Source organism: Lonchura striata, unplaced genomic scaffold (genome assembly GCF_046129695.1).
Source record: "Lonchura striata isolate bLonStr1 unplaced genomic scaffold, bLonStr1.mat Scaffold_99, whole genome shotgun sequence".
Classification (NCBI taxonomy): Eukaryota; Metazoa; Chordata; class Aves; order Passeriformes; family Estrildidae; genus Lonchura; species Lonchura striata.
The window spans coordinates 119,775-144,323 of record NW_027461193.1 but is presented as its reverse complement, the minus strand read 5'-3'; the positions used below and the strand labels follow the sequence as shown (position 1 = coordinate 144,323).

The following is a 24,549-nucleotide window of genomic DNA, read 5'->3' as shown; positions in this document are numbered from 1 at the left end:
GACACATCCCGGCTTGTGGCCATCCCAAACCCGCAAGTGTGACACGGACAAGGAACTGTGGGCCAGGGCAGGAATGCTGGTCTGAGCCCTGGGGCCCGGGGAGCGCTGGCACCAGCAGGTGAGGCAGTCCCTGCCCAAGCAGACCTGCCACCCCCGAAGCCCTGGCAGGGCTGGTGCCATCTCCTGCCCCAGAGACCTGTGCCCCCGGGGGCTTCTGTGCCAGAGGGAGCCAAAGCCCAGGGGCACTGGGGGCTGTGCTCCTGCCTGCAGGGGCTGTTGGCAGGAACACCTGGAGCAACTGCTGGCAACAATGAGTAGATGGCAAAATGGTTAACCCTGCCCCGGGATAGAGATCTAAGTGGCCATTAGAGTACAGCTCTCCCCTCTTGTTCCCTGCAGCAGAATCAGGACCATGAAGAAAAGCAGTCACAGATATTCTTTCTGGGCCCTATAAGCAAAGCTGTGCCAAACCACAGATGCTGCCTTCAAACAGACTCAAATTCCAGCCTAGACCTCTCACCTCCCAGGCAACTCATTCTCCAACACACCTTCAACACCAACAGCCTGCAAACACCACACAGAAGCCCTCAACATCCCGCCAGGACCCCCAGCTGTCCCTGTCCCTGTCCTGGTCCCTGTCACTGTCCCTGTCCCTGTCCCTGTCCCTGTCCCTGTCCCTGTCCTTGTCCCTGTCCCTGTCCCACCCTCCCACAGATGCCCTGGTTCCCTGATATGCCATGGGATGGCACTCAGGAGGATCTGCTCCAAGGCCTTCCCCGGCAGCAAGCTCAGGCTGCCAGGCCTATGGATCCTGGATCATCCTTCCCACCGAGCCTTCCATTGGCACGGCTCTTCCATTGGCACATCTGCGCTCAGCTGGGACTACTCCGCTCACCCAGGGCTCCTGGTAAAGGATGGAGAGCAGCCTGGCAAGCTCTTTCTCCAGCTCCCTCTGTGCTCTTGGGGAAGGTAGAACCTTCCACAGGAAAGCAACTGCTGCCACAAGGAGTGGGTGGCATCAGGCACCTCTGGGGAAGCCCCTCAGGAATGCTGTATCCTGAGGGAACACTGTTGGCCTTGACCTGTTGGCACCTGCAAAAGCTTAAAATCAGCTGCCTCAGCTCCCAGGGCCTCTCTTGGCCAGAATCCTGACGTGGATGCAGGACGGCTGCCAGGCACTGCTGGGACCCAGCGGGACAGGACCGGCTGTCTCGTGTCCACGCAGCAGCCCTGACACAGCCAGGGCCATCCCGAGAGCAGACAGACGCTCACGGGCCAGCAGAGAGGAGCAAGGAGCCCTGGGCTCCTCTCAGGGTATCTCAGCTGGGCTCGCTCCACAACACGCCCCCATTGGAAGGCCTGCTGATGTCCAGCTGCCAGAAATGCCTACCTTGTGCTCTCCAAGATGCACAGGGAGAGCCAGTGAGCAGGACACTTGGGAGGCAAACCTTCCAAGCCTTTGCTAAGGCCAGGCACACACCAAGATCAGCCAAGACTCTCCACCACGCTGCCTGGCCCACCCAGCCCAGCTCTGTGCTGGCCCTGGGCCACAGCAGCTCCCAGCAAGCAGGAGGCAAATCTTGCCAAGAGTTGAAACACAGCAGACAGGGAAGATGTGAAAAGTGAGTGTGTAAAGGCCTTTTAATTCACAGCTCCCACAGAGAGCTTTGGGGCTCACAGATGGACAGAGATGGTTCTGCTCACCCCTCTGTCCAAAGGGGGGTAACACACGCTGCTGCAGGTGCTTGGGTTGGTCTCTGCAGGTCCAGGTGGATGCCAAACCAGCTCTTCACAGGCTTCTCCCTTGCCCTGCCCCTCTGCCAGGTTCTCTAAAAACCCTACAGCCCTGCCTTTGCCCTGTCTTTTGGGGGTAAGAAATGGATTCTGGAGCTTTGTGAAACCAAGCCCCATCTCGTTTGTTCCTGGCACCCGCAGCTGCACGCTCCCTGGACACCATGAACTCAACTTCTGGAGGATTTGTGGGTTCTGGGGGAATTTTGGGCAGTGTTCTCCATCTCTTTGCACTCCAAAAGCCAAGAGGGATGAATTTGTCACCACAAAACCACTCAATCCCACTAAAAACAACTGAATTTTTACCTATAAAGGCACAATCCCACCTCAAATTGCATGTTCTGACCTCAAAAAAACTCAATCCCACAGAAAGCTCACTTGATTCCACAGCTGCCAGGGTGAGATGGGGTTGGGAGGAGATTGGGAGAAGTGGGATCCCAGTTTGGAGTGGTGGGATGTATTTGATAGCAAAGAAAACTTTCAGAGTTACTGATTTATGTCCCCTTCATTTTCAGTCAGTTCTGTTTGTAGAGTGGCTCCTTCTCAGATGATTAAATTCCTATAAAAATCATTTTTTTAAAATCAGCTGGCCCAAACAATCCAAAAACCAACATTCATATAAAACCACCCATCTGCAATTATATTTTTTAAAACTATTTAAATTTTTTTAGAGTGTTTAAGGGTGTTTTTAAAGTTTAATTGTTTGGTTAAATTGTATGAGACATTATAGTGGTGTTTGGTTTCGTGTTTAGTATATCTGTAGTATGAATTGTTTTATAAGGTGTGTTCCATTGTATGTTTAGATTGGCCGGTGCTGCGAGAGGCGCTGGGCTCTGCCTGGCAACTGATGAGTCAGAGCCGTCCCGGGCGCTGATTGGCTGAAAATCGCCAGGCGGGACTAGCGCCGAGTTCCTGCCTGGGAACTGAATCGTCATCAACGCCGCGCGCTCTGATTGGCCAGGATCTGCTTCGGGGCGGGGCCGGGAGGAACTGGGGACCCCCAGGAGCCCCCCGGGTTTGGGGGTTTCCATCCCCCCTCGGCCCCCGGGGCGGCCTTGGGGCCACCCCAACACCCCCAAAATGGGGAGGGTCCCTGGAGCCGCTTGGAAGCCCCAAAAATGGGCTGGAAGCGGCAGGAGCCGCCCCAAGAAGGGATTGAAGGGTCCGGTCCGGGAATGGCTCCGATCCGGATTGGGGCGGGCTGGGATTGAGGGAGGGTCCGGTCAGCGGCTGCGGAGGGGCTGGGATTGGGGAGGGATCCGGGATTGAGGGGATAGGTCCATTCCGGGACTGGGGCAGGATCGCTCCCTGGGGGTGGGCTCCATTATTGAGTCAGGGTCTCTCCCCTTCCCGATCCCAATCCCGTTCCCTGATCCTGTTCCCGATCCCAATCCCATTCCCATTTCTTTTCCCGTTCCCGGGCCAGTTCCCGATCCCGATCTCATTCCCAACCCCATTACACTCCCACTCCGGATCCCGATCCCATTCCCGTTCCTGTTCTCGATCCCGATCCCACCGCTGTTTCCAGGGAATGGCTCCTATCCCTACCCCGACCCCAAACCCGGGGGGTCAAACATTGGGGTCAAACACCCCAAATCCCAACACTGGGAGGGGAGAGGTCAAACACCCCCAAACCCAAACTCTGGGATGTCAACCTCCCCCCTGCCCCAAACCCCAAATTTTAGGATCAAACCCCCCAAATCCCAGATCCTGGGGTGTCAAACACTCCCAAAATCCCAGACGTTGGTGTTAAACCCTCCTGACCCGAAATCCTGGGTTTCAAAATATTTGGGGTGTCCAACACCCCCAATTCCCAAAGTCTGGGGTCAAATACCACCAAATCCCAAATCCTGATGTGTCAAACACCCCCAGCCCCCAAAGTTTGGGGTTAAAACCCCCAATCCCCGACTCCTGGGGATTGAAATATCTGGGTTGTCCAACTCTCCTCCTCTCCAAAGTTTGGGGTGAAACCCCTCAATTCCCAAACTTTGGGGTCAACCTCCTCAATCCCAAACCCTGGGGTGTCAAATCCCCCTGATCTCCCCCACTTTGGGGTTAAATCCCCCAAAATCAGTTGGTCAATCCCCCCAGTTTCCAAATTTTTGGGTCTAAACCCCCAAACCCCAAATCCTGGGGGTTGAAACACCTGGGTTGTCCAATCACCCTGATCCCAACGTTTGGGGGTGAAACCCCCTGATCCCCAAATCATGGGAAAAAAACCGCAAAATCCCAAAGCCTGGGGTGTTGAACTCCCCCAGTTCCCAAAGTTTGGGGTCAAAAACTCCCAAACCCCAAGGTGTCAAACCCCCCTAAACCCCAAATTTTAGGATCAATCCTCCCAGTCCCCAAAGTTTCGGGTCATGACCCCCCCATATCCACTCCAGTCCTGGGGGACACAGTGGGGTTTGTTTGGGGTTATCTGGGGTTTGTTTGGGGTTATTTGGGGTTTGTTTGGGGTTATTTGGGGTTTGTTTGGGTTTTTTTTGGGGCAGCTCCAGGTGCAATGTCTGCAGAAAGACCCTGGGTACAACACCGGGAAAAAAAGGGAAATGGGTGGGAATTGGGGGATTCAGGATGGGGAGAGATCCTGGGTGGGAAAAGGGGATTTAGGGTGGACAGGGAAGGATTTGGGATGGGAAAAGGGGATTTGGGATGTGGAAAGGGGAACAAGGCGGGGAATTGGGGTGGAAAAGAGAGATTTTGGTATTGGAAAAGGGATTTGGGGACAGACAAAGGATGTGGGGAGAAAAAAGGAGAATTTGTCATGGGAAAAGGAGGATTTAGGTTGGGAAAAGAAGGATTTAGGGTCAAAAAGACATTAGGGATTAAAAGTGATTTTGGGGTTAAAAAAGGAGGATTTGGAATAAAAAAAATGAGGATTTGGGATAGAAAAGGAGGATGTAGGACAAAAAAGGATTTAGGATAAAAAAGGGAGGATTTGGGCTGGGCTGAGCTGAACTTACCTGGGGGAGTGGGGGCGTGCAGGGGGTTTGGGGCAGGGTCAGGACCATTTTTGGGGCAGTTTTCTGAGATTTTGGAGTATTTTCTTGGGATTTGGCGGGAGGTCTATGGGATTTGGGTGCAGGTTTATGGGATTTAGGGTGTTTAGGGGTGGTTTTGAGGGATTTTTGGGTGTTTCTATGGGATTTGGGAGCACTTTTATGGGATTTCAGGGGTTTCTATAGGATTTTGGGGTGCTTTGAGGGATTTCAGGGTATTTCTATGGGATTTTTAGGTGGTCTGGAGGGACTGCAGGGTGTTTCCATGGGATTTTGGGGCAGCTTGAAGGCATTTGAGGTGTTTTGGGGCAGATTTATGGCATTCAGGTGCAGCTTTGAAGAATTTCAGGGTGGTTTGGAGGGATTTCAAGGCATTCCTCTGAGATTACAGGGTGGTTTGGAGGGATTTGGGGTGTTTGGGGGCAGATTTTGGTTATTTAGTGGTGGGTTTGAGGCAGTTTTTGAGGGTATTTCAGGCCCATTTTGGGGGGGTTTGGGGTTATTTTGGTGGGGTTTGGGGTGTTCTGGGTCACTTTTGGTGAAGGAGATCTCCATGGGTGGCTCTGGGTGATGCTGGAGCCCTGCAGGGCCTCGCGGGCGGCGCCCGCCTGCACCTCGGTGTCCAACTGCAGCGAGGCGATGTCGCGGCGCCCGGGCACCAGCACAGCTCCTGGAACCCCGGGAACCTGGGATGGGAACGGGGCCAGGAGAGCCCGGAGCACCCGGGAACCTTCCCCAGACACCCGGGAATGTTCCCCAGACACCCGGGAATGTTCCCCAGACACCCGGGAACCTTCCCCAGACACCCGGGAATGTTCCCCAGACACCCGGGAACCTTCCCCAGACACCCGGGAACCTTCCCCAGACACCCGGGAATGTTCCCCAGACACCCGGGAACCTTCCCCAGACACCCGGGAACCTTCCCCAGACACCCGGGAATGTTCCCCAGACACCCGGGAACCTTCCCCAGACACCCAGGAATGTTCCCCAGACACCCGGGAACCTTCCCCAGACACCCAGGAATGTTCCCCAGACACCCGGGAATGTTCCCCAGACACCCGGGAATGTTCCCCAGACACCCGGGAACCTTCCCCAGACACCCAGGAATGTTCCCCAGACACCCAGGAATGTTCCCCAGACACCCGGGAATATCCCCCAAAATCAAGAAATGCTCAAAAAAAAAAAAAAAAAAATCCTAAACATTTCCCCCAGAAATTCAGAAATGTTCCCCAAAGAAATCCAGAAATGTTCCTCAAAAAACTCCTGAAATATTCTCAAAAAACTAGGAAATTTACCCAGAAAATCCAGAAACATTTCTCCCCAAATCCAAACCCAACCCTGTTCCCCATCCGGAATAATTTCCAAACAATACAGAAACATTCCCAAAAAATCCAGAAATTCCCCCTCAAAAAAATCCAAAAATCCCTCCCCAAAAAACCAGAAACTCCCCCACCAAAAAAATTCAGAAATTCCCCCCTAAAAAATCCAGAAATTCGTCCCCAAAAATCCAGAAATTTCCCACCAAAACTCCAAACATTTCCTCCCTAAGAAGTCCAGAATTTCCTCCCACTCAAATTTGTTATTTTCCTCAAAAAACTCAGAAATTTCCTCCTAAAAATCCAGACATTCCCCCCCAAAATTCCAATATTGTCCAAAAAAAATCCAGCCCCAAGCCCCCTCAGCCTCTCACCCCCCAAGCCCCAAAATCCCGCAGTGCCCCAAAGCCCGGCCGGAATGCCGGAATGCCGGGATTGCCCCAGATCTCCCTGGCTGAGGAGCAGGGGGAGCATCAGCTCCTGGGGCTGCTCAGGGAGCTGGGCAGGAACAGGATGTGCTTCGGGGCTTTGCCACAGCTGGGGGAACCGGGAGACAAACCCCAAAAGCTGCCCCAGAGCTGCCCAAAGTCACTCTGGATACGCAACACAAAATCTGCCCAAAATCCCAAGAGAAAACACCAAAATCCCAACAAAATCCTGAAAAAAACCACAAAAAAATACCCCACCGAAATATTAATAATTAAAAAAAACTCACAAAAATCTCCCCAAAATCCCCCACAAAAATATCACCAAAATCCCGTAAAATCCCCAAAAAACTACCCAAAATCCAGCAAAAATCTCCCAAAAAATACTCCCAAAACCCCACCAAAATCCAATAAAAATCACTCAAAATCCTCACAAAAAATCCCACCAAAAATACCATTAAAATCACATAAAAATTCCATCATAGAATCCTCGAAAATGCCAGAAAATCCACACAAAATACCAGGAAAATCTCCACAAAAATTCCACCCAAAAGCCCACAAAACTCACCCCAAAACTCCTCACAAAAATCACCCCAAGGCTCATAGAAATCCCTCAAAATCCCCATAAAAAATTGCCCTCAAAATCCCCAGAAATCCCACAGAAAAATCCCTCAAAAAGTCCCACTAAATTCCCATGAAAATCCCACAGAATCCACACAGAAAAAAACTATACAAAAATGCCCCCAAAAGTTCCCCAATCACACAAAATCCACACAAAAAAATCCCACCAAATCACCCAAAATATCCCACCAAAATTTCCCCAAAACCCCCCCAAAATCCACACCAAATCCACTCAAAAAATTCGCACCAAAATCCCACCAAGCCCCTCTCAAATTCCCCAAAAATGCCCCCAAGTCCCTTCACATCCCACCCAAAGCCCGAGGAAATCCACCCAAAAAATCCCCACGAAAACTTCCCTCAAAATCCCAGCCAAACCTCCCAGGAGCAGCCCAAGAATCCCGCAGAGATCGCTGCGAGTGCCCGAATCGCCCGGAACAATCGCCGAGCCATCCCCGCCCGGCCCCGCGCTCCGGCCCCGCTCTCTGTGGGGCCGGGGCCTCTCCCCCCTTGGCTCTGCGCTGGTCCCGTTCGCGCTCCGCTCCCGCTCCCGCCCCACCAGCGCTCCCTGCCCTGGGCCGCGCTGGCCGAGCCCGGCCGGGCGCGCTGGATCCGCTGGGACGGCGCATCCCGGCCCCGGCCCCGGCCCCGCGGGGCTCCCGGGGCAGCTCCGGCCGGGATGCGGCACTGCCGCGGGGCTTTGGGCTTTCCCGGCGCTGCCCGGCGGCTCCCGGGGATCTGCGGCTTCCCGAGGGACTCGGGGAGGCTCCAGAGGGGACCTGGGCTGGCTCCGGGGGGATTTGGGATCAGTCCGGGGGGAGCTGGGGACGGCTCGGGGGGTTTGGGGTTGTTCCCGAGGATTTTGGGGGCATCTGGGAGAGGTTCCAGAGGGGATCTGGGGCTTTCTGAGGGGTCTGGGGGAATTCAGAGGGGATCTGGGGAGGATTTGGGGCTTTCTGAGGGATCTGGGGGAATTCTCAGGGATCTGGGAGAGTTCCAAGAGGGATTTTGGGGTTTTCCAAGGGATTTTCCGAGGTATTTGGGGAGGTTCCAGAAAGGATTTGGGGCAGTTCCAAAAGCAATTTGGGACGTTATTGAGGGATCTGGGGAAGTCCTAGAAGGAATTTGGGGAATTTCAGAGAAATTTTGGGGGAATTCAGAGGAATTGGGGAGGTTCCAACAGCGATTTGGAGTCCTTCCCAGGGGACTGGGGGTGGACTGGCTGGATTTATGTTTCTTCACAGGATTTTGGGTTTTTTCCCCAAAATGTCCTGTTTTCTCAAGGATCTGTGGACTTTTTCCTGGATTTGGGTATCACTATGGGGTAGAAGGGGAAGCTTTGGTAGATTCAGTGTGAATTCTGGGGGGTTCCTGGCTGGATTTGGGTGTTTTCCATGGGATTTTGGGTGGGTTCTCAACTGCATTTTGGGATTTTTTTCCCCAGAATGTCAGGATTTTTCCCAGAATTTGGGTATTTTCCCCAGGATTCTGTTCTCATCATGGGTTTGTCCCAGAAGGGGAAGCTTTGGGTGGTTATAGTGTGGATTTTAGAGATAATTGAGGCTGGATTTGGGGTTCTTCCAAGAATTTTGGCTTTTTTTTTCCTGGAATTTCAGGATTGTTCCCAAAATTCCAGGACTCCTGCTCGGATTTCTCTCTCACGGTGTCATAGAAGGGGAAACTTTGGTGGATTTGGGTGAATTCAGGTGTTTCTGGTTGGATTTGGGGATACAGGTTCATTAGTGCAAGTGAAATATAATTATTATTACTAATAATAGCAGTTATATAAAAATATAACATGATCCTTTTTTTTGACATAATAAAAAATTGATAATGTGAAATAATGCTGACAATACTTATTTGTCAGCTTTGGCTGCCCACTGTGACACTGAATCCCCTACAGAAAAGGACTGGCCAAGACCCAAATGTCAGTGGTAAACTCTGCAAGATTGTGTACGACAAATACCAGAGGAATGCATGAAATTGGCTATTTTTATAGGGCTTGCTGATACTGTGCTGTGGAATGCTTTGTGGGTTACATGAGAAATACAGTGATTAGGAGTGCTGGGTTTTCATGTACCAGACAATCCACAAGCTGCAGGATTGGTTGAACTGGTGAAGGGTTTGTAAAAAGAGCAGTTAAAGAATGAGTCCTGGGAACCTGTCCCCATGGAGAACCCATCTCCCAGATGTGCTCCATGCCCTTAACAATGGCCCCTGGGGAAATGGAAACCCCCTGGCTGTGCACGGCTGCTCCCAGTGTGCAAATACAGCCCTGGGCAGTGAGACTGGGACTGCCTGGGAAATTGTTCTGGGTGTGATGGCCCTGGTAGGGCCAGCCCAGAGGCTGCAGGGCTGGACCTTCATGCACTGGAATTAGTTAGGATAATTCAGAAGCAAATGAGAGTTAACAATACAGGAACAGGAATCCAGATTCCTCCAGGACACTTTGGTTTGGTAACTGCTCACTGGAGCTTGGCCTTGCAAAGTGCTCATGTCATGGGAGGAGGAACTGATGCAGATTATCAAGGGGAAAATGAAGTAATTTGGTTAAAGAATAGTGAACAAGATTGGATTATTCAAACCCATGACAAGGTAGCACAATTATTGATATTGTCAGGGTTTAAAACAATTGGGAAAAAAGTAGATCCACCTCAAATCACTGCTGCTGGTGGAGATAAAGGGTTTGGATCCAGCAGTGCTAATAATGGAGCCAGAGTGTGGGTCCAGAGGCCAAAAGGCCTCCCGAGGCAGCTGAAGAACAGCTCCTGGGAAGGGCAGCAGTGTTTGAATCCTGAAACCTGGGCAGGAACGATGGGAATGTGTCCCTGCAGCCAAGTGCTCTGTGTGAGAACAAGTAGATATTACAGGAGATTGTTTTACACATCCTGCCAGGCCAAATCTCCCTGTTTGTCCCAGTGAAAACTCGTGACCTGGACTCCATCTAGGATGGAGCCAGGGCCAGACTCTTGTACTGCCCAAGGTGTATCCCTTGAAGGCCTTTTAATAAATACCTGCTTTATTCCTTTAACACTGCCTAGCTCTGTTCTAGGCAGCCTCTCAAGGCATCACCACCAAACCAAGGGAGCACAGACCAGGTCTGGCTGGCTGGGCCTCCTGGGGACCACCTGGCCACCTTGGCATGTCGAGGGCTGCTTCTCACCTGCCCTGGAGCACTGGGGCTCTGGGATTTCCTTCCTATGGGAGAGAACTCTCCTTCTCCTCCATGGGTCATGGCTAAAACTGGGATTCCTCCTCCAAAACTCTGTACATCCAAGGATTGCTACCAAACGAAAGCTGCCAGGACAGACAGGTCTGGGTGCCCTTGGCCTCTTGGGAGCTGCCTCTCATCTGCTTTTGAAACACTGGGGCTTGGTGCTTTCCCTCCAGTGGAAATAACTGCCCTTTATCTCAAGGTGACTGTCATCAAAATTGAGATTCCTCCTCCGAAATTCCAGATATCCAAGGATTCCTCCATGACAAATGATGCCAGGAAGAACAGGTCTGTTTGTCTGAGCTTCCCAGGAGCCACCTCTTTCTTCTTCTGCCTTTGAAACACTCGGGCTCTGTGCTTACCTTCCTATGGAAAAAACTGTCCTTCTCCAGGTGTCCATATCTGAAACTGGGATCCCACCTCTAAAATTCCCTATATCCAAGGGTTGCTGCCAGGCAAAATCTGCCAGTACCGTCAAGTCTGGCTGGCTTTGGCTTCTGGTGGCTGCCCCTGCCACCCTGAGGCTCAGTTCTTCCCTTCCCATGGAGATCACTGTGACACTGTGGGCACCTCATGGAAACAAGGGGATCCTTGTGGCACCACTGGAGCCCATGGAACCAAAGGGCCATGGTGACACCGCGGGGCTTCATGGACCCAGAGACCATTATGACTCTGTGGGGCCTGATGGAACCATGGAGACCATTCCGACCCTGCAGGGCCTGGTGTCACCAAGGGAGCATTGTGACACCTCAGGGCCTCCAGGAAGCCAGGGACCATTGGGACACTGTGGGGCCCCATGGAAGCGAGGGAACATGGACCAGGTCTGGCTGGCTTGGCCTGCCAGGGGCCACCTGACAGGTCTGGCTGATCTTGGACTGCCAAGGGCTGCCTCTCATCAGCTTCTGGAGTACTGGGGCTCAGTGCTTTCCTTTGTATGGAAAAGAACCATCTGTCTTTTCAGATGCCCACTGCCAAAATTCATATCCTCCCTAAAAAATTTCCTATTTGTAAGGGTATCTCTAAGAACAGAATCTGGCAGGTCTGGCTGGCCTTTGCCTCTGATGGTCACCTCTCATCTGCCCCTAAAGCAGTGGCACTCTGTTCCTTCATTCCTGTGGAAAAGAAGGGGTTTTCATGACCAGGAACCATGGCCAAAATTAGAATTGGCCACTGAGCCCAGATGGGCTCACAGAACCATCTGCAGCCCCGGGCAGATATTGACTCTGCCAGTGCTGCCATCCTCCCTCCAGTGAGAGAAAAGGACACAGGGCAGGCACACAGAGGAGCAACATGAAGACACTGAGGGCAGGGAAGAGGAAGTTGAGCCTCAGATGGGAGGGATGAGGAGATGCCTTGATCTTGGGGCAGAAATCCTCTGCTAAAGCTATGGAGAAGGATGTCATTGATACCTCAAACTCTTTTTTTCCCCATAACACATTGAAAAGTATGGGGAGATGATTTGTTTCAGCAAAGGCTCCATGCTAAAGTAAGCAAATGTTGCAGTAGCTGTGATCTCCTGTGAGAGGTTTGAACAGAGAAAGAGCACAGTGATGAGACCCTGTGTCCTCAGGGAGAGAAGAAGACCTCTGTTCCCAGAGATGAAGATGATTTCAGAAAGAGATGAAGAGAACCTTTGCTTTTAAACAGATCATCTTTAAACCAATACCCCAGAAGCTGGCAAGGCTCATGAACACAGCTGTGGGAACGGCTGTGAAAAAATGGGAGGGACTTCACAATTGCAGATTATTCCAGGCAGCTGCTATTTCTGGAAATGAAAAGCCATGAGATAACTGTTTTCTTGTGGATAAGCCTCCATAACGTTAACAAGAGGAGTTTCTCTCCCTAACTGAACTGAAGACAGACTATTGTAGAGGTGGTAAAGTGACAGAATATTTTAGGTTTTGTCGCTTTACATTGTCAGGTTGTATAGAGAGGGGAAGTGTTCTGAAAGTTTTGTTCTGATCCTCATCACTCACTCTTTTAGTTGCTGTTAATAAACTTTTCTTTATACCCTTTTAAAGTTTTGAGCCCACTTTGCCTTTCTCCTAATCCTACCTCACAGCAGGAAATGAGTAAGTATATTCTAGTGAGTTCACTGGTAATTAGCCAACACTGAAACCACCACATTAATGAATGCATTGGCCAAGAAATCTCAAATTGGCAAAGCAAAACCAAGTTTTCTGCCCTACAGAAACTTCCTGATGAACTGCCCCAGACAAGAGGGAAATCAAGGAAGAGCCATGGTTTGTCAGGACTTGCTTGATCCTAATGAGACCCGTTCTGCATTTGGAGCTGAGCCCTGGAAACTCAGGGCCTGAGATGACATTGCACAAACCTTTCTAAGTGTCAAAATCAGAAGAAAACCCCAAAGTGTCTCAAAGAATTAATGGGTCCCCATGAAATCCATCCCTAACACAGGCTCCTCTTGGCCTCCTTGGAGGAGATAATTGGAGTCCAGGATTGCACAAAAACCTCTCAGAGACTCAAAATGGCACAAAAAACACTCAATGTAGGAAAAAACACTCAATGTAGGAAGGCAAATCCAAAGTACTTTAAAAAAGTTGTGTATCTCAAAGAATTAATGAGCACAACTGATTGTGAGTACAAAGCTCTCAAGGGACTTGTTAAAGCAGATAATTGGGGCCATGATTGCAGAAACCTCTCAAAGACTCCAAGGCAAAAGCAAAAGCCAAAGTCCTTTCAAAAACCTGCAGTTCCTGGGAGCATGAAGGAGCCCCCAGAGCCATTCCTGACCAAGGCTCCCCAGGGACTCCTTCCAGCAGATCCTTGAGGCCACTGGGATGTGGGCTATGGGGGGATGCTGAGGGCAGGAGCAGGGGCTGACAGTGCCCAGCCTGGCTGGGGCTGTGCCAGGAGGCCCCAGGGCCTCAGGACAAGGTGTCTCCTCACAGCCCTTGGTGGCACAGACTCTGCTGTGCCCCAGGGCACCAAGACTTGGCTTCTCTTTGTCCCCACCTGGCATCAGTGCCTCCAGTTCTCTGCTCTGCCTGGGGCCTGGGGACACTTTCTCAGTCGTGTCCCTCAGTGGGACCCATTAAAAGTCCAAGAAACTTTGGAGTTGGATTCTGACTTGGAGTTCTGGAGAGGTTTCTGCATCTCCCTCTCAGGGCCTGATGTTCAGGGCCTGAGCACAAAGCTCCAGAGGGTGATTAAAGTCCTTGTGCTGTGTCTGTGCTGCTGAGCTGGGCCGGGCTCCTGGCACAGAGGGTGATCCTGATAACCAAGCAGAGCTTCAAAAGCACATTTCTCTTGCTGAGCAGCTCTTCTCCCAGCCCAGCAGGGCTGGGGCACTGCCTGCAGCCAGCCCGGGCACAGCACAGAGGCACAGAGAGTTTCAATCAGTCAGGGCTGGGAAGGGGTTGAGAAGTGCCTGGGGCAGAATCACTGCCAGCCCTTGGCACAGGAACCTCTGGCTGCAGGACAATGCAGCTGCAGCTCCTGGAGAGATCTCCTAAAGCTGGAACATGCCAATGCCCACAGAGCCTGTGAGTGCATTCTCTGCTCATCTCCTGTGCAGAGCAGCCAGGGGTGCCCAGGGCTGTCCTGCAGAGCAGGGTCCTGCAGCCCAGGGCGCTGTGCTGGGCCAGGGACTCTGCTGCCTGCCAGGGACAGCTCTCAGCCGGCCCTGGAGCTGCTCCCAGCGCTGGCCAGGAGCTGTGGGGGGAAGGAGCCACCCTGAGCAGGGCAGGTGCTGCTGCTGAGAGGGGCTGGCTGGGGCAGTGCTACTCCAGCTCCAGACCAGCCTGGGCACAGCTCCGGAGGACTCTTCCCAAAGAAGGTAAGGCTGGGATTGCTGTAAAGATCAGGAGCTTTCTTGAGAGTGTTTTCAATTTCCTGCTTGGAGTAGGATGGGAATGTTGGGGTGGTGACAAGAATATTTTTGCTTTTCCTATATTTGTCATATATTCATGGTTCTGTAAATTACTATGATATAGTTATAAAACTATAATTCTTACCTAACTGTATTAAAATTTAAATAACTATTTTAAACTACTATTATATAGTTAACATAATTATAATCCGTAATTAACCTTAGTAGGTTTCCTTAACTTTCCCTTAGATTGTAGAACAATAAGCTGATTATCTAAATGCATTCCAGAAATTCTGTATAGTCTTATTATTAGGAAGAGGACCTACAAGAAGAACATTTCAGTTTTTGAATGTGAGCAGAGATAAGAAAAAGCTGGGCGAAGAAGTCCTTGGACCTACTCCAATGGGTTGGGCCAGGGGTATGTAACGGGCAACTGAATCCCCTATAGGATGTTCCTGTTAAATAACCTAATTATTCATACTTAATGAGTGGCTGAAATCAGGGTATGATTTTTCCTCATCCCCACTGAGACACCTGAAAGCTTCCAATTAAAGTCTGGTTTTCCCTTTACTGTTCTAACACTGTTCAGAGAGGGTTTTTTTCCTTTTTGATTTAAAAGATCTGGGGGATGAGAGAAGCGGAACAGGAATTGTAATCCCAGAATGACAGAACATTCTGAGTTGAAAGGGACACACAGGATCATCAAAGGAATGTTTGAACATGTACAGAGACTCCAGATCTGTGACTTTGGCTGGTCAGTGTCTCTGCTGGGAGCCTCCCAAAGGGCCTTCAGCCACTCCTCAGCCCTGGGCAGCAGCAGCATCACCTCTGCAGGGCCCAGCAGGGCTCTCCTGAGCTGCCCTTGCCCAGCTGCACACAGAGCCTGCCCCAGCCAGGGCCCTGCACACAGGCAGGTTTCTGTAGGGCCGGGCCGAGGGCACACAGGGTGGGATGGGCTCTGTGAGCGCTGGCAGGGACAAGGCACCTCTCAGGAGGGGATGTCCAGGCCCAGGGAGATGCCCATGGAAGCAGAGGGGGCTGAACAGAGCAGTGCTGGGGGAACAAGCCCATCCAGCCCCTCACCTTCCCTCAGCCACAGGGAATCCTTTGCCTCTCACATCTCTCAGTGGCAAACTCTGAGTGCAGCAGGAATGCTGGGGATTTCTGACCTCAGAGAGCCAGCAATTGTGAGTGGGTAGGAACACAGTTCCTAAAACCATCTCCTTCCATCCTTTTGACCTGGGAGTGCAGATGCTACCAATCCTTTCTGCATTAGGAGTGATTCCCCTGAAAAATCCTGAATATCCAACCTTGTCCCTCTGCCCCATGGCCACAAACCCAGGGCAGCAGGGCAGGGATGGCTCCTCGAGAGCCCCCACGCACAGGCCTGGCTGCTCCTGGCACACTCAGCCAGCACAGCTGGAGCTCAGGCAGGGACCTGGGTGAAGGTTTTCCCAGAGCAGGAACAAGGGTGGGTGAGTGCCAGCAGGACAGGCTGCAGGGAATGGCCCAGGTTTGGCTCCGAGCAGCCTCTCCTGACTTGTCCCTGTCCTTTCTCCATAAATAGCTGCCCATGTTCAGCCACAGCAAATGTCCAACAGCAGCTCCATCAGCCACTTCCTCCTGCTGGCACTGGCAGACACGCGGCAGCTGCAGCTCCTGCACTTCTGCCTCTTCCTGGGCATCTCCCTGGCTGCCCTCCTGGGCAACGGCCTCATCATCAGCACCGTAGCCTGCGGCCACCACCTGCACACGCCCATGTTCTTCTTCCTGCTCAACCTGGCCCTCAGCGACCTGGGCTCCATCTACACCACTGTCCCCAAAGCCATGCACAATTCCCTCTGGGACACCAGGAACATCTCCTACTCAGGATGTGCTGCTCAGCTCTTTTTCCTTCTGTTCTTCCTTGGAACAGAGCTTTCCCTCCTGACCATCATGTGCTATGACCGCTACGTGTCCATCTGCAAACCCCTGCACTACGGGACCCTCCTGGGCAGCAGAGCTTGTGCCCACATGGCAGCAGCTGCCTGGGCCAGTGCCTTTCTCAATGCTCTGCTGCACACAGCCAATACATTTTCCCTGCCCATGTGCCATGGCAATGCCCTGGGCCAGTTCTTCTGTGAAATCCCCCAGATCCTCAAGCTCTCCTGCTCCAAATCCTATCTCAGGGAACTTGGGCTCATTGGTGTTAGTGCCTGTTTGGTATTTGGTTGTTTTGTGTTCATTGTTTTCTCGTATGTGCAGATCTTCAGGGCTGTGCTGAGGATCCCCTCTGAGCAGGGACGGCACAAAGCCTTTTCCACCTGCCTCCCTCACCTGGCCGTGGTCTCCCTGTTTGTCAGTACTATAATGTTTGCTCACCTGAAGCCCCCCTACATCTCCTCCCCATCCCTGGACCTGTCAGTGTCAGTTCTGTACTCGGTGGTGCCTCCAGCCCTGAACCCCCTCATCTACAGCCTGAGGAACCAGGAGCTCAAGGCTGCAGTGTGGACACTGATGACTGGATGCTTTCAGGAACATTAAAATGCTGGCCAAATTCTGGTAGTCACTTGTTACAAAAGTCATCTTTGACACTTCTTGTTGAATTAGTTGTGGGGATTTTTTTTCCTTTGTTTTAGTTTTTTTCATATTATCCACAATAAATGTAATTTTTGTGCCATTTGTCATTTTGTGTGTCTCCACCTTCCCTGTGGCCACAGATTGTGTCAATGAGGAGCTGTTCTCTTGGTGGCTTTAAAAGAAATAAAGAATCTCCCAGCAGAGTTTTCTGCAGAGATGCTCTTTTATTGCCTTCTCTGGAGCTGCAGCAGCAATGTCTGTGTGCAGAGCTGGGGCAGATCAATGCTGGCACAGCAGCTCTGCTCCTGCTGGCCACACCATTCCTGATCCAGGCCAGGAGCCATTGGCCTTCTTGGCCACCTGGGCACACTGCTGGCTCATGTCCAGCCTGCTGTCCATCAGTCCCTGCAGGTCCCTTTCTGCCTGGCTGCTGTCCAGCCCCTCTGTCCCCAGCCTGTAGCACTGCAGGGGTTGTTGTGGCCAAAGTGCAGGACCCGGCACTTGGACTTGTTAAACCTCACCTTGTTGGATTTGGGCCCTGGATCCAGCCTGTCCAGGTCTCTGTGCAGAGCCCTCCTGTACTCCTGCGGGTCAACACTCACATCCCACTTTCTGAACATATACAAAATTGTCCTTGGTTCCATGGATATCCTCAGTGTCACAATGTCCCTTTGGTTACACCAGGCCCTGCACTCTCACACTGGTCTCCTTGGTTCCACTGGGCCCCAAAACGTGACAATGGACTCCTTGGTTCCATGGGCTTCACGGTGTCACAATGTTCTCGTTGGTGCCGCAGTTTCACAGTGGCCCCTTGGTCCCATTGGGCCCCAGGGTGCCACAAAGCCCCCATGGTCACACGAGGTCCCACACTGTCACAATGCTCTCTGTGCTTCCACAAGTCCCCTCAGTGTCACAATGGACTCCTTGTTTTCATGAGCCCACACAGTGTCACAAGGGCCTTCCAGATTCCCTGAGGCCCCAGAGTGTCACAGTGGCCCCTTGGTTACACAAGGTCCTGCAGTGTCACAATGTCCCCTTGGTTCCATGAGGCCCTGCAGTGTCACAATATCCCCTTGGTTCCATGAGGCCCTGCAGTGTCAGAAGGGCCCCTTGGTTCCCCTGGGCCCTGGACTCTCCCAATGCTCTCCTTGGTTTGGCAGTGTCACAGTGGTGAAATGAAACCCCTCGGTCACACGAGGCCCCGCAGTGTCACCATGGCCTCTGTGGTTCCACCAGGACCCAGTGTCACAGGGACTCCCTGGTTCCATTTGGCCCCCAAGCACCACAATGGAGCACTGGTCCTATGGGGCTGCACAGGGTCACCATGGTCCTCTTAGTTCCACAAGGCCTTGCAGGGTCACAATGGCTCCAGAGTATCCCAATCATCACAGAATGACAGAATCAAATAGGCTGGAAAAGACCTTTGGGATCACCAAGTCCAACCAATGCCCTAATACCGCCTTGTCACCCAGACATGCCACTGAGTGCCACTGGAGAGGGACAGTGACTCTGCCACCTCCCCCCTGGCCTGCCCATTCCAATGCCCACTCACCCTTTCTGTGAAGAACTTCTTCCTCTTGTCCAGCCTAAACCTCCCCTGGTGCAGCTGGAGGCTGTGTCTTCTTGTCCTGCCCTCCAGCAGATCCACATTCACACCCAGCTTGGTGTCACCTGCAAATTTGGGGATGGTGGGCTCGATCCCCTCACCCAGATCATCGGTGAGGATGTTAAACAGGACTGGGCCCAACACAGATCCCTGGGGGACAGCACCAGGGACTGGACACCAGCTGGGTGCAGCACCATCCCCACCCCTCTCTGGGCCCAGCCTCCAGCCAGCTCTTCCATCTCCCAGCCAGGAGGGAACCTGCCCAAGCCATGGGCTGCAGCTTTTCCAGGGAATGCTGTCACAGGCAGTGTCCAAGGCTTTGCTGAAGCCCACATGGACACATCCACAGCCTTTCCCACATCCACAGGAGGGTCACCTGGTTATAAAAGGAGATCAGGTTGCTCAGGCAGGACCTGCCCCTCTTAAATCCACGCTGGCTGGCTCTGACCCCTCGGCCATCCTGTGGGTGCCCTGTGGTGGCTCTCAAGGTGATCTGTTCCATAACCTTGCCGGGCACCAAGGTCAGGCTGACAGGCCTGGAGCTCCCCAGATCCTCCTTCCAGCCCTTCTTGGGGATGGGCTCACACTGTCACCTCCAGTGCTCTGGGACCTCCCTGGTGAGCCAGGACTGATGGTAAATGATGGGGAGCAGCTTGGGGAGCTCATCCACCAGCTCCCTCATCCCCCTAGGATGGATCCCATCTGATCCCATACACCTGTGAGCATCTGAGTGGCTCAGCAGGTCAGCAGCTGCTTCCTCCTGGATTACAGGGACCTGTTCTGCTTCCTGTGCCCATCTACCAGCTCAGGAGAACTCTTGTCCTGAGGAGAATCTCTCCATATATTAAAAATTGAGTCAAACAAGGTGTTAAGTACCTCAGCCTTTCCCTTATCTTTATTTACTCTATTTTTCACTGCATCCAATAAAGAGTAGAATTTCTCCTTATACCACATTTTGCTATTAATCATAGACAAATTTGTTATTATTTTTCACAAAAGTGGCCAGGTTAATCTCTAATTGAAATTTCACTTCTTTCCTTTTCTCTTTCTGCATGATGTAACAACATCCTTAAACACTTGCTAAGTTGCCTGACCTTCTGTCCAAAGTTAATGCTCTCTCTGCTTTCCCCTGAGTTCCCACAAAAGCTCCATGGGCAGTCAGGACAGTCATTTTCCTCACCAGCTCATCTTTTGCCACACTGGGACAGGCTGCTCCATCCTCCTTAAGACTGCTTTCTCAAAATGTGTCTATCGTTCCTGAACCCCTTTGTTTTTAAGGGCTCTTTTCCTTAAAAAATCAGTACCTGATTTTGTACTCCCCAAATCTGCATCCTAAATAGGCCAAAGTCTGCCCTTCCTAATTCCAGTGTGGAAGTTTTGTTGCTGCCTCTCCTTCTGCCACAGATCATTGAAAATTTCATTATTTCATGGTCACTGTGCCCCAGGCAGCCTCCGACCCCCACATCTGCCACCAGCCCTTCTCTCTTTGTCAACAGCAGCAGACAGAGCTTTCCTTGGGAGTGGAGTGTTACCAAAAATTCGGTAAAACAGAAAACTCCTTAACACCAGTGCAGCATTAAGAAGCATCATTCTTTATTCAGGGGGATGCACAGGGGATAGCTCCTCCCAAAGCCGAGCATGCTGAGTACAGGAAAGTTTCTGTTCATATTCTGTATTTTGCACACATATTCATTGATTGTGCTGGACTAAACACACATCTGATAATCATTTCCCCAAAACCATTAACATATTTCCCCTCTCCATTACCCATGTGTTCTTCTGTCCTGGAGGTCTCTCTGGTGGTTTCTGGTGGTCGTGGGCCCCAATGTTCCTGTGGGCCTGGCTGAGCTGGCAGGACACTGAGGCTGGTGAACTTCCAGTTCCCCTTCTCCCACAATGGGCATTGTGGGGTCTCCATAGGCCTGGGGTTTTGGAGAACAAGCTCCAGGTGTCAGCTCACCTCGTGGAGACAATTTATCATCTGCTAACATGAGATCACAGAGTGGGCTATGACATCACATGAGTGATCTATGACAGAATGGTCCATGACATCACAGAGTGGTTAATGTGATGTCATCAAGAAGTTATGACATCATAGGCCATCTCTGTGACATCACAGAGAGGCTTTGACATCACAGGAGAGAGCTTTGAAATTGCAGAGCAGACTGTGACATCACAGAGTTGTCTGTGACATCAGAGACCAGCCGTGTGACATTACAGAATGGGCTGTAACATCTCAGAGAGGCTGTGTGACATCCCAGAGGGGCTGTGTGACATCCCAGAGGGGCTGTGTGACATTCCAGGCGGGCTCTGTGAGGTCACTGGGTTGGTCACTCCACCCCAGCTCCCACTCACAATTTCTCCCAACAAGTCCAATGCTGTTCATGCCCAGCAGGGTCCCTGTCCCCTGGTATCCCCCTGGTCCCCCTGGAGCCACAGCCTCCACCAAAGGATGTTCCACAGGATCCACCCCAGAGCCTGACATGGGGAAAAGGGGCCAGGGCTGTGTGACCAGGACATCAAGGATGTGGATTATCCAGGTGCCTGTTGCCTGGGTTGGGTTCCCCAGGGCAGGAAAGATGTCTGGCAGCTGGAGCAGGGTTAGGGAAGGGCCTCCAAGGTGGACTGAAGCCCTTGGGCTGTGAGCAGAGGCTGAGGGAGCTGGGCTTGTCCAGCCTGAGCAGGAAAGGCTGAGGTGCTCCTCATCCCAGCCTGGCAGTGCCAGCGAGGAGGGGATGGAGAACACAGAGCCAGGCTCTTCACTGGGGGCCTGGTGGGAGACAGAAGCCATTGGGTGTAAGGGGAAAGAGGGGAGATCAGCCAGGCCAGGAGGAGATGAAATGAGTCAGGCTGGTTTCTGCATTTCCTCAGCACCAAAAGCAGCCTGACCTCCCTTCTCCATCCACCACTGACAGCTTTGCAATTCAGGTATTGTTTGAGCTGTTTTGCCCACACTCCTGTCTAAGATAATTTTAGCATGTAAGTCACTAGTGGATGGTGGACACATCAGATGCTGCTGGGATGCTGCACACAGCTCAGGGAAGAGCGTGATTGTTATTAAATTGTGTCCTGTTCAACCATGGTCTGTTGGCCATGAGGAGAAAATTTCTGTGCCTTTGAGTCTCACCAGTTCCTGACCCCCAGAGAACACACACCTGATGAGTTGTGGTTCCCACTCCAGTGGTGGCACATGGAGCTCCCTCCACCCCCAGAGCAGAGCACCCTTGTCCCAGAAAGTCCCTGGCAATGCAGGGATGAAGGAAACAGGACAGGCTGTGGGGATCAGGGGCAGGGCACGGCCAGGGATTTGGGGTGGTTGTGAGCCCAGGGCAGGACCCGGCCCTTGGCCTTGGTGAACCTCATCCCATTGTCCTGGGCCCATGGCTCCAGCCTGTCCAGATCCCTCTGCAGAGCTTCCTGCCCTCCAGGACAGCCACACTCCCACCCAGCCTGGGCTCACCTGGAACTGCCTGAGGGTGCCCTCGACGGCCTCGTCCAGATCAGCAATAAAGAGATTTCACTGACCTGGCCCCAGTCCTCAGCCCTGGGGATACCCTGGATGTGACTCCATTCCTCAGCTGCTCTGAGTGCCAGGGGTGGGATGAGAGAAATGGTGGGGAGGGGAGAGGGACAAAGTGTTATTGATTGTCAGCCATGAAGGGTCTTGATTTTCATATATGTTCAGACAGCGTTAAAAGGTGCTGGGGCTAAATATCAATTGGACATTGCTGATATCAGTCTATTAACAGGAAAAGAACAATTCTCTCTGCCCTGTTTTCGATATAGTATATTCACTTTGTATACATTTCTCAAATCTGTCTAATTAAGCACAGAAGAATTGAGGACTTGAATTATTCCCATGGGTTTTTCCTTGTTTTGGCATTTTGAACAAATGTTTATAAGCCTTTTGTCACTGAATTCCTGAACTGAAGGACTCAAGATAGAAGAGGCCTCTGGAGCAGTAAAATTCATCAGCAGCCTCCAAGTGGCTGAGGATCCATCCCCATCAGAGCAGGAATGAGCAGAAATGGGCACAGCTCTGTGGCTGCCCCAGCTCTGGGATGGGCCCTGGGCCTGGAGCAGGAGCAGCTCTGGAGGGCCCCAGGGCCGGGGCTCTTGTGCTGGCCTGGGCAGATGGGATGGCAGGAGGGGCTGCAGAGCTCTCAGCACCTCAGGCAGAGGGGAGCAGGGCAGCCAGGGAGCTCCTTTGGCCTTGGCCAAGCCCCTTCCCCCATGGTGGGGCTGAGTCCTGGCTGAGCTCAGCTGCTGCTGTGCCCTTGGCAGGGGCTGAGGCCGTGGGGCAGTGCCCAGAGCAGCCTGGGCTGAGCAGATCTGTGGGGCCAGAGCCGGCTGGGCTGTGCTGGGGAGAGGCCCTTGGTGCTGCCCAGAGCTCAGGGCAGCTGGCAGAGCTGGCAGGGAGCTGGGCTGGGCTGGGAGAGCCTGGCACAGAAACCATCAGTGTCCATCTCAGCCTGGCTGAGCGGGCAGGGGCAGGAAGAGCATCCAAGGTCCACAAGTTCTCTGTGTGGGAGCTGAGCTTTTGACCCCCTGAGCCCTTCCAAGTGCTGGGGTTGCACCTCCAGCTCCAGAGGAGATGGGAACAGAGACAAATAATTCCTGCTGGATTCTTCATTGTGTTTGCTTATACAGGTGGCCTTGATCCATATGTAGACAAGGTGTTTTGTGTCAGATAACACTGGGAGAGTGATAAGAATAATATTTTTTAGCTGAAAATTATATTTCACACATAGTACACAATGAGGAATAAAAGACACATATGACCAGAAGAGCATCTGAGTTTTTCAGACGACAAGAGACTCATTGACATTCCAGCAGTCAAACTTGCTCAAATACTTTCCTCAGGGCTTCCTTGAGATGAGATGTGACCATCAGAGGCCAAGGCCAGCCAGAGCTGTCTGTCCTGGAAGATTTTGGGTGGGATTACCCTTTCATAAAGGGAATTTTTCAGGGGGAATATCAATTTTGGCCATGAGCACCTGGAAAGATGGATGGTTCTTTTCCATAGGAAGGAAAGCACAGAGCCCCAGTTCTCCAGGGGCTGATGAGAGGCAGCCATCAACATTCCAAGATCAGCTGGACCTGTCAGGTGGCCCTGGGAGGCCAAGCCAGCCAGACCTGTTCCATGTTCCCTTGGTTTCATGGCACTCTGCAGTGTCCCAATGTTCTCCTTGCTTCTGAAGTGTGGCCCCTTCCTTCCATGAGGCCCCCAGGGTGACAATGACCCTTGGGTTCCACAAGGCCCCACAGTGTCACAATGGTCTCACAAAAAGGAAACCACAGAGCCCCTGTGTTTCAGGATCTGATGAATTCTTCAGTCACCGGAGGCCAAGGCCAGCCAGACCTGTCTGTCCTGGCAGGTTTATCTGTGACCAACCCTTGGATATTTGGAATTGTGAATGTAGAATCCCAATTTCAGACATTTGTGCCTGGAGGAGAAGGCCAGTTCTTTTCCATAGGAAGGGAAGCATGGATCCCCTGTGTTTGGAAGGCAGGTGACAGCCCCCCCTAAGGAGGCCAAGGCCAGCCAGACCTGTCTGTAATGGCAGCTTTTGTGCAGGAGCAATCTTTGACTATAGGACTTCTGGAGGTGGAATCCCAATTTCGGCCATGGACACCTGGCCAAAAGAAGGAGACAGATGAAGAATGAAGAAGAAAGACAATTGTTTTTCATAGGAAGGAAAGAGCTAAGCCCCAGTGTTGCAGGGCAGAATAGGGAGACCACCAGAGGCCAAGGCAAGCCAGAGCAGTCTGTCCTGGCAGCTTTTGTCTGGGAGAAACCCTTGCACGTAGGGAATTTTGGAGGAAAAGTGTCAGTTTTGGCCATGGTTGCATGAGCAGGAGGGACGGTTCTTCTCCACAGGAAGAAAAGCACAGAGCCTAAGTGTTTGAAGGCAGGTGAGAGCCAGCTCTCAGGAAGACAAGGCCAAACACACTTGTTAATGACAGCTTTTGTTTAGGAGCAATCTCTGGATATTGGGAATTTTGGAGGGGGTAATCCCATTTTGGCCATGGATGCTTGAATGAGAAGGGCAGTTCTTTTCCATTGGAAGGAAAGCCCAGAGCCCCAGGGCTCTGTTTCAGGGGTACATGAGAAGAAACCCTCGACATGCCAAGGGTAGTTGGACCAGTCAGGCCAAGCCAGCCAGACCTGTTACCTGTTCCCTTGTT

General features: G+C 52.1%; 2 protein-coding genes across 2 annotated transcripts in view; both read left to right on the top strand.

Moving 5' to 3' along the window:
• Positions 1–24,549, top strand: part of LOC144248867 (uncharacterized) — a 552,852-nt gene that overhangs the window by 458,292 nt on the left and 70,011 nt on the right. The window lies entirely within an intron of this gene.
• LOC144248861 (olfactory receptor 14J1-like) lies at positions 16,131–16,718 on the top strand. The gene has a single exon (XM_077790839.1). It carries the CDS (start codon positions 16,131–16,133, stop codon positions 16,716–16,718), a length of 588 nt encoding a protein of 195 aa, XP_077646965.1.

What these genes read in the sequence shown, in the direction of transcription:
- LOC144248861 (XM_077790839.1), top strand. Translation starts at nt 16,131, where the DNA reads ATGTGCTATGACCGCTACGTGTCCATCTGCAAACCCCTGCACTACGGG.